The sequence below is a fragment of the Oncorhynchus gorbuscha genome, linkage group LG15 (genome assembly GCF_021184085.1).
Source record: "Oncorhynchus gorbuscha isolate QuinsamMale2020 ecotype Even-year linkage group LG15, OgorEven_v1.0, whole genome shotgun sequence".
Classification (NCBI taxonomy): Eukaryota; Metazoa; Chordata; class Actinopteri; order Salmoniformes; family Salmonidae; genus Oncorhynchus; species Oncorhynchus gorbuscha.
The window spans coordinates 64,022,203-64,032,202 of NC_060187.1; the positions used below are offsets into that span (position 1 = coordinate 64,022,203).

General features: G+C 43.5%; 1 protein-coding gene across 12 annotated transcripts in view; it reads right to left on the minus strand.

The window, feature by feature from the left end:
• LOC123997740 (myocyte-specific enhancer factor 2D homolog) overlaps positions 1-10,000 on the minus strand; it is a 72,396-nt gene that overhangs the window by 21,618 nt on the left and 40,778 nt on the right. For 7 of the 12 annotated variants that reach the window (XM_046302256.1, XM_046302255.1, XM_046302259.1 and 4 more), the window contains exon 4: positions 2,895-3,032. In XM_046302256.1, coding sequence (XP_046158212.1) covers positions 2,895-3,032 — 138 coding nt within the window. Of the gene's footprint in view, positions 1-2,894; positions 3,033-3,116; positions 3,252-10,000 lie in introns of all 12 variants that reach the window. The other 5 variants (XM_046302261.1, XM_046302260.1, XM_046302254.1 and 2 more) reach the window with 1 other exon arrangement.

Below are 10,000 nucleotides of genomic sequence, written 5' to 3' on the forward strand. Positions count from 1 at the left end.
ACAAACCATTTGTCAATGTGGGGAGACGGAGTGTGTCCTTTTCCTTTCTTTATAGCATTTTAGTAGACTGAGTAGTAGTCTGTGTCTGCATTATCCTGTTCTAGTGACGATCAACAACAGTGCTAGGTAACGTAAAGATAGAAAGGCATCCTGGCTGTCACTAGTGCTGTAGCTCCTCCGACCCATAAGACCCGTGAGGGTGTCATGTCACGTACACAACTTCCCTCAATATGCTGCATATGGCAACAATGTTCAGGGGACTATGGTGACAAAACCAATCTGCCTTGGACTCCACAATAATAGAGATGTCTCAAATCCCAGAGCACCAGAAACAGAGAGAGGCAGAGAAAGAAAGAAAGCACGAGAGAGGGTAGGGGAGAGAAAAAGAAGAGCGAAAGAGAAATAAAGAGAAAGACAGAGAAAGACCAAATGGGTAAACCTACTGGGCATGCTGGTGGCTAGGTCTGGAATCTGGGGAGGTAGTCTACAATATAAGGCAGAAGGTTACAGCACTGCACACTGGCCAGGCAGAGAGGAGGGAGAGATGGATGGGTGGAGGGATGGAAGGATGGCGGTGAGGTTAGTGTGAGGGGGCAGAGGTGTAGAAACGTGGAGCATACAGCACTGGGACAGCACTCCCTACATACACTTATCTCATTAAAATACTGTTGAATACTACACTGATGTACACTAAACTGTGCTGTGCCATTTGGTCAGATGTCACTTGGATAACAAGTTATTCAGTGGTATTGCTACGTTAGGTCAGATAACTGCCAGTGGGCATAATCTTAATATTAGAGTAGAGTGGCTCATTCATTGTGTCAAGTACATGGCATTACAAAGGCACTAAAATGAATCCTATTGGATAAATAATAGTCATTCAGCTTTTCCTCGGGCTAAGTGGGTTCGTTGAAGGCAGCTCAAGGCCTCCAATGGCATAACAAAAAATGAACCTATTTTTCTCAGCGGAGCGCTACATTGGTGTATTTCCTAGATGCGAGGTTATCAGAATGAATTAAACTCATGTCCTACTTTCCTTCCCTCCCTCTTGTCCTAGAAGCCTTTGAAAGTTCCCTTTCAACTTTAGGAAATGTCTCATCCTATTTGTTAGCAGTGATGGATTAAAACCACAAAAACAACATTCAAACAACGTTCCGTTGACCTTTAAAGGTCCTTGACATTTGACTACAATGTTGATCTCACCAGTGAATACTCTGTAAAATGCAATTAGATTGAATCGTGATACAAAAATAATGCTCAGCTTCAATCTTAGTATTGTTGGAATACAGGAGGGAAAACGAGTGCTTTAAACATTTCTAAAATAACTTCAATAGACGGAGAAATAAACAAAATTTGTCTCTCTTTTTAGTACAAATTTGACAGTGACAGCCTATTTCAAAAAACAACAGGAAACGCATAACATTGCAAACAATATCAAGTAACATCACTTAAATCTGAAAAGCTAAATCAGCTGTGTCACCAATTGGCAAGTTCCAGTCTTCCCTTATAATTCTGTCCATGCCTGTAGACTGTATAGCTAGCCTCCCTAAACTCCCTAGGGCCTTCTACTTGACTCCGGGGATTGCAGTACGAGTGGGATTAAGCGTGTATATCCCAGCCCCCTAACTGTTATGTTGGTGGATTATGATGCTGTTGAGGGAGATTGGTGCTGTATGCTTCCGTTTGCAACAGTGCGCCCTGTGAAAGGTGTGCCGGGCAAGGTGGGGGATGGGGGCTTGCTTGCTTCCAATCGACTGGGGCGGGAGCTACACTCTCCAGGGGGTAGCAGATTCAATTCTATTTTTCTTCTTTCTACTCAGAAATGCTTTTAGGAGCCATTTCAGCTCACCACAAACATCAAAGTGTTGGAGATAAGGCTTAGGTTAAATGAGCGGTATTTACTGAATTGATTCGATAGAGAGACATTCAACTTTTTTGCTGAACTGCTGCTTCAATGTAACTGAGTGGTTGGTTGTGTGATAATATCAGTTTTGGATAACAAAACCTTTCCATCAACATTGTTTTTTTTGTTTTAGTGACAATATCCTACATAATGCAGATTATGCAATACATTGTAGTACATTGTTGTATAATACATTCTAAGAAACCAGGGCTTAAATCAGGGATAGGTATGTATATCTCCAGTTCAGCTCATCCTGTGAGCAGTAAAGTCCTTCACATTGTCTATCGAGTTCTACTCGGGCCAAAGTCCCATCCCTCGTGACCAATAGGGAGGCCAGATCAGACAGGAAGCCTGGTTGTAAATTGAGTGCTTCTCATTAAACTGACGTTAATGACATTACTGAGCCCTGGTGGAAAATAATGAATCATAAAAAAATTGGCACCGGAGAGAGGAATAAAAGAGGCGATAAACCGTGGCAGCGTGCCAATTATAAGGCAGCCCTGGAGAGTGTCTGACTGACACCCTGGAAAATGAGGAACGGCCTTCCAACCTAGATGGTCACACTTTATCTGTAAAACTAACACCCTTGAAAAGCATTAATTTGTACGATTCTTCTCACTCTAACAAAGGGGTGACAACGCATAATGAGATCTATTGCTTTGAATGCGTTATGCCCCGTTTGCTATGGCACTTTTATGTAGTCTTCATGAAATCTGCCAATAGATTATGAATGACTCCTGAGACCGGTTATGTCATGTTTATGAAGTCTTTACGATTACTTCCTAAATGGTTGGCTGCGACCACTCAATCAGACTGTTGAGCTCCGCGCCCAAACCTCCTTGCCCTTGCCCGGGCACACACGATCAGGGGGGTGAGAAATGGAGGGGGAGGGGGGGTGCTCTGTGAGTATTTGGGTTGCTGTCTGAAACCGGATCTGGGTAAAATCCAGTCCAGGTAACACAGCAGTTGCAGTACTGCTCACGGTACTCACTGACAGCCTATAGCTCTGCATCATTTTATCAAACTCCTCGTCAATTTTTTTGTATTTCTCCTCAGTGTGGGGGGTGAGGGAGAAGGGCTCCTCAGGGTCTGGGCTCTCTGAGTCACGGTGCTCTTTCTTGTTCAGAGCCTTGGTCCGTTTGTTCCCACAACAGAGAGAGAGAGAGAGAGAGAGGGAGGTTAGAGAACGTGACGAGAGGACGATGGTACTCACGCCATAGCGCTTGAACAGGATATCCAGGTCCTCGTTCTTGCGGTACTTGTCGTCGTTTAACGGGCTTTGGTCGATGGAGTCGTCTCCGTCCGGCTCAGGGCTGTTGCAACCATTAAAGCCTTTCTTTCGCAACGTCTGAAGCGGTTAGAGGAAGAAGAAGCAGAGGAAGGAGGAAAACATTTCATTTTCACACACAATTATGTCGACAACACCAATCATCCAGACTGTACCACCATTTAAATTCTAATAATGATAAAGAAAAGAACAGCGATGGCATTCGAACAAGACCAGTAACATGATTCTGAGCCTCAGATAATATAGAACGTTGATCCATTCCAGGAAGGTCAGCACCTATGACCATCGTTTCGAAGCTAACCACCTTCAAAGGTCTACTCTACACAAATCAACAAAGATGTCTGAAATAAGGCATTATTACTGGACAATGACTAACAATTTATAACAAAACGTTCTTATATATATATATTTATACAGTTGAAGTCAGAAGTTTACATACACTTAGGTTGGAGTCATTAAAACTCGTTTTTCAACCACTCCACAAATTTCTTGTTAATAAACTATAGTTTTGGAAAGTCAGTTAGAACATCTACTTTGTGCATGACACAAGTCATTTTTCCAAAAATTGTTTACAGACAGATTATTTCCACTGTATCACAATTCCAGTGGGTCAGAAGTTGACATAGACTAAATTGACTGTGCATTTAAACAGCTTGGAAAATTCCAGAAAATGATTTCATGGCTTTAGAAGCTTCTGATAGGCTAATTGACATCATTTGAGTCAATTGGAGGTGTACCCGTGGATGTATTTCAAGGCCTACCTTCAAACTCAGTGCCTCTTTGCTTGACATCATGGGAAATCAAAATAAATTAGCCAAGACCTCAAAAAGTATTGTAGACCTCCACAAGTCCGGTTCATCCTTGGGAGCAATTTCCAAATGCCTGAAGGTACCACGTTCACCTGTACAAACAATAGTACGCAAGTATAAACACCATGGGACCACGCAGCCATCATACTGCTCAGGAAGAAGACGCGTTCTGTCTCCTATAGATGAACGTACTTTGGTGCGAAAAGTGCAAATCAATCACAGAACAACAGTAAAGGACCTTGTGAAGATGCTGGAGGAAACAGGTACAAAAGTATCTATATCCACAGTAAAACAAGTCCTATATTGACATAACCTGAAAGGACGCTCAGCAAGGAAGAAGACACGGCTCCAAAACCGCCATAAAAAACTACGATTTGCAACTGCACATGGGGACAAAGATCGTACTTTTTGGAGAAATGTCCTCTGGTCTGATGAAACGAAAATAGAACTGTTTGGCCATAATGACCATCGCTATGTTTGGAGGAAAAAGGAGGGGGGCTTGCAAGCCGAAGAACACCATCCCAACTGTGAAGCATGGGGGTGGCAGCATCATGTTGTAGGGGTGCTTTGCTGTAGGAGGGACTGGTGCACTTCATAAAATAGATGGCATAATGAGGTAGAAAAATTATGTGGATATATTAAAGCAACATTCAAGACATCAGTCAGGAAGTTAAAGCTTGGTTGCAAATGGTCTTCCAAATGAACAATGACTCCAATCAAACTTGCAAGCAAAGTTTTGGCAAAATGGCTTCTTTCAAAGTCAAGGTATTGGAGTGGCCAAAGCCCTGACCTCAATCCTATAGAAAATATGTGGACAGAACTGAAAGAGGCCTACAAACCTGACTCAGTTACACACCAGCTCTGTCAGTAGGAATGGGCCAAAATTGGGGAGGTTGTGGAAGGCTACCTGAAACTTTTGACCCAAATTAAACAATTTAAAAAGGCAAAGCTACCAAATACTAATTGAGTGTATGTAAACTTCTGACCCTCTGGGAATGTAATGAAAGAAATAAAAGCTGAAATAAATCATTCTCTACTATTATTCTGACATTTCACATTCTTAAAATAAAGTGGTGATCCTAACTGACCTAAGATAATACTGTGTATTACTCCTTTCACAGAACAGCCCAAACTGGCTCTAACCAGAATAGAAAGAGGAGTGGGAGGCCCCGGTGCATAACTGAGCAAGAGGACAAGTACATTAGACAGTCTAGTTTGAGAAACAGACACCTCACAAGTCCTCAACTGGCAGCTTCATTAAAAACACCAGTCTCAATGTCAACAGTGAAGAGGTGACTCCGGGATGCTGGCCTTCTAGGCAGAGTTGCAAAAAAAAAGCAACTGACTGAAAAGAAAAGATTAAGATGGGAAAAAGAACACAGACACTGGACAGAGTAACTCTGCCTAGAAGGCCAGCATCCCGGAGTCGCCTCTTCACTGTTGACGTTGAGACTGGTGATTTGTGTGTGTTTTGTGGGAAGATAGGGCTATTTGTCGCAAAAAACATCAAGCGCTCTGATGAAACTGGCTCTCATGAGGACCGCCAGAGGAAGGAAGACCAAGAGTTACCTCTGCAGCAGAGGACAAGTTCATTAGCATTTACCAGCCTCAGAAATCGGCAATTAACTGCACGTCAGATTGCAGCCCAAATAAATGCTTCACAGTGTTCAAGTAACACATCACATCAGCATCACATCAGAGCTGGCCGTTCATGGAAGAATTTCTGCAAAGAAACCACTACTAAAGGACACCAATAATAAGAAGAGACTTGCTTGGGACAAGAAACACGAGCAATGGACATTAGACAAGTGGAAGTCTGTCCTTTTGGTCTGATGAGTCCAAATTGGAGATTTTTGGTGTCTTTGTGAGACACAGAGTAGGTGAACGGATGACTACCACAGCATTCTGCAGTGTTACGCCATCCCATCTGGTTTGTGCTTAGCGGGACTATCATTTGTTTTTCAACAGGACAATGACCCAAAACACACCTCCAGGCTATATAAGGGCTACTTGACCAAGACGCAGAGTGATCGAGAGCTGCATCAGATGACCTGGCCTCCACAATCACCCGACCTCAACCCAATTGAGATGGTTTGGGGACCTCAGAGTGAAGGAAAACAAATGCTCAGCATGTTTGGGAACTCCTTCAAGACTGTGGGAAAAGCATTCCAGGTGACTACCTCATGAAGCTGGTTTAGAGAATGCCAAGAGTGTGCAAAGAGTGGCTACTTTGAAGAATCTAAAATCTAAAATATATTTTCATTTGTTTAACACTTTTTTGGTATGTTATTTCATAGTTTTGACATCTTCACTATTATTCTACATTGTAGAAAATAGTAAAAATAGAGAAAAACCCTGGAATGAGTAGGTGTGTCCAAACTTTTGACTAGTACTGTATATATTTTATTGTCACATACACCGGATTAGATGTAGGGTCAGCCGTAATAGTATGGCGCTCCTGGAGTTAAGTGCCTTGTTTAAGGGCACATCATCGTGTTTTTCATCTGTCAGCTCGGATATTCGTGCACCTCTAAATTGATGTGAAGCGTCACGCCAACAAAAGCCATTGAGCAAAGGTAAAGGGTAGGGGGTGAAACGGAAGCACACCACCAGCCACAGAGCTAAAGAAGTCAGGCCATTTCAGCTCTAATGCACAGTGGAAAGGGTCTTGTTTTGGCATTATTCTGGAAACAAGCTTTACTGTAAGTAGCTTTGCCAGTGGGATCTGGACCAAACAGCAAACCAGATTCCGACACTAGCAAAATGAATTCTAGCCTAGAGTGTGGCAAATTCTTCAACACGACAGATGTACTATTCAGTTGTATTCTATATGGAAAAGGGGAATGTGTTTTTAAGTTAAGCAACATAAATAAATGGGTATCTACAGTACTGTGTGGCAGAGAGATGACTGTATTATCCGCCATACAGTGAGTGCTGCCTGATGGGAGATTTGATTAGTAGATAAGTGGATGTTCTCTAGGACACCCACTAGGGACGATCACTGTTCTCTGTGTAGTGAGGATGACTCAATACCATGAAATTCAATGCCAAGCTGAGAGGCAGAGAGAATAAAAGACGTAAAAAGACGAACGCAGTCATTAGCTACCCAACTGTGAAGTTAAATCCAGGTTTACTGAGCTAAACCCCCCAATACAGATCAAATTCACTTTAAATGTGATGCCAATACTTTTATCCATAATGTAAAGTATGATATCCAAAATATATAGGATATATTATATCCATTTTATTACACACATTATGAAATACATTCCAAATTCCACCCACATAGAGATGATTCTTCCATCAGTACCCTATTTCTCTGTTGAGGCATATCAATTCAAAATCAGTGCACTGATCAAATTAGACACTAGCACTTCCTGACACTGTTCAGCCACCATACTGTTTATTCTGCACTGTTCATGGAAAACATGATCCGTGTTCGTCTGTGCTGACCTAAAAAGCTAAAAACGAACAATGACAACATGTGACAAAAGTCTGTGCGGGGGACGTGTTAGTCATGGACATATGCAGCCGACTGTCAACATAACAAAAATCGCTACATACAAAACTGCCCTGACAATAGGACCTGGCAGTCCTATATAATGACGCACGCACGCGCACGCACGCACACACACACACACACACACACGTCAGCTGATCAGCTCGTCTCAGTCAGCTCCATCTGTTCACCGGTCCCTCCGCACCTCTCCCCCACTGGCACAATCTTTCAAGTGCTGCCCTCTATTATGTTGCCAAGGTAAGATTCCCCTGTAGAGCAGCACGCAGTGACTGGCTGGGCTATGAGCTTCCCTGCCCCTCCCCCACTGGCACTCTCATCCTCTCTCCTGCTCTCCCTCACTCTCTCTTTCCCTGCCCCTCTCTCCTGCTCTCCCTCACTCTCTCGTGGTCACTTGGTCCTTGTCTCTCTCTCCTGCTGTATCTCTCGCTTTCCTTCACCTTTCACCCTCTTCCCTTCCACTCTATCCATTTATATTAATTTCTCTCTCTCAGGATCTCATAATCAATCCATACAGTCCTCTCACTTCAACCTCCTATTCTCCCACATGTTTACTATGCTGCTCTCCTTAGTCCTCTTATCCGGCCTTCACTTTCCTCCATCTCCTGTCTATCCATCTCTCTCCTCACCCGTCTTATTTTTACCTGCTCTCCCTCTTCCTCTGTTGACCTATTCCCACAGCTTCCCATCCTATTTTTTGCTCTCAAAATGCCATTCATCTCTCCTTTTCTACCTCCTCTCCCTCTTTGGAATGGAAGTATGTGGTGAACAGTACGGGCTGGGGCCCTTGTCCACAAAGGCAGAATGTAATGTCACGTCCCATTTGCAGTTGTCCGCATTCAGGTACATGGAGCCCCCCAGGGCATCCTGATAGAGCACAACTAAAGCCTCTGCTTACTACGCTACTGGGCTGCCAAATAACACATCACTAACGTGGCTGCATCGGGGAAACTGAGTGGCCATAGCGGCTCTGTCCGGCTTTATCCTCCCCATTCATTCGACAGTAGCACATCCCTGAAGAATGTCTTCCACCATTACCACAATAGCCAGCAGTGGGTGTTATTACTTATACATGTGGTTAATGGATCCCCTCTATCACACCATCTCAGGAGGGGCCGATGGCTTGCTTCCTCACAGAGTACAGAGGTAGCGGACCATGCCCTCATTGGATATGGATGGTCTGGAATCTGCCGGGTGTCAGATGTCAGATAGCAGCTCATAGGATGACAGTGTACGTATACATATGAGGAGGACCATATGATCTGTCTGCAATCACATCCTGTTGCATTTAACAGTCTAAAAATCGGCATAATGCTGCATAAGCTCTTTAAAATATTGAGATTCATTTTAACTCCGGCATCAAATCAAACTATTTTTTAGCTTGCCATGATGAAAAAATAAATGTGGTTTTCATTTTCTCTTAAATAATCAACCCTGCTACATTAATGTTCCTGGCAGTAACAACAACAAACATGATGCAGACTAAGTGCCTGTTAAACAAAAACAAAAAACTGAATCTGATTTGATGCCATTTACCATCACACCCTGGTGCATCATCATTAAACCAATTACCATCTCCATGGCGATCATGGTGCCACGTGATAAGGAGAAGGCCCCATTGACCCTGTCCTGCCCTGCCTTGATCAGGATATTGGGATACGACAGGTCTTAGGGGACGTCCCAGGAATTTGGTTGACATGGCAAAATGGGATTAGTCCCGAGGTAGGGAGCATCGCCAGGGCAACAGAGGGAGGCCCGCCTCCTAGGGAACCATCAGCGTTATGATAGGACAGTTCCGAAGCCACCATATTGGAAAGTGATGGGCAATTATATGTTCTAATTGGAATCAATTACTTAGAGGGAATCTTGTCAAGTTATGTTGTGGCGTGTGTCGTGAGGAGCTCCTCTCACCGTGACCTTGAATCGGGGAAGTGACAAAGTCTTTAAGCCAGGCTGTGGTAAGATCTTTCTCTTTGAGCTGTTTAAGAAAAAAGGCATTCCCTCTTCTTCCTCTTTCCTCTCCATGGCTATTCATCTCCTTCCTCCTTCAGAGCTCATTCTCCCTCGTTTTGCCTTCCCTCGCCCCTGATTGGGATCTGCAGTCAAGCGGATTAACACATTCTGGCAGGAGAGGCAGGCTGCCCACACACACACACACACACACACACACACACACACACACACACACACACACACACACACACACACACACACACACACACACACACACACACACACACACACACACACACACACACACACACACACAAAACACGTGCAGCACAGAGAGAAGCCGTGTGTGTACATATGCATCACCTCCCAGCTGTGTACTAGAGTGAAGGAATGCCCAACTGTGTGAAGAATATTGAGTGTGTGTGTACGTACAGTACCAGTCAAAAGTTTGGACACACCTACTCGTTTGTTGTTTTCTTTATTTTTACTATTTTCTACATTGTGGAATAGTGAAGACATCAAAAAAATGA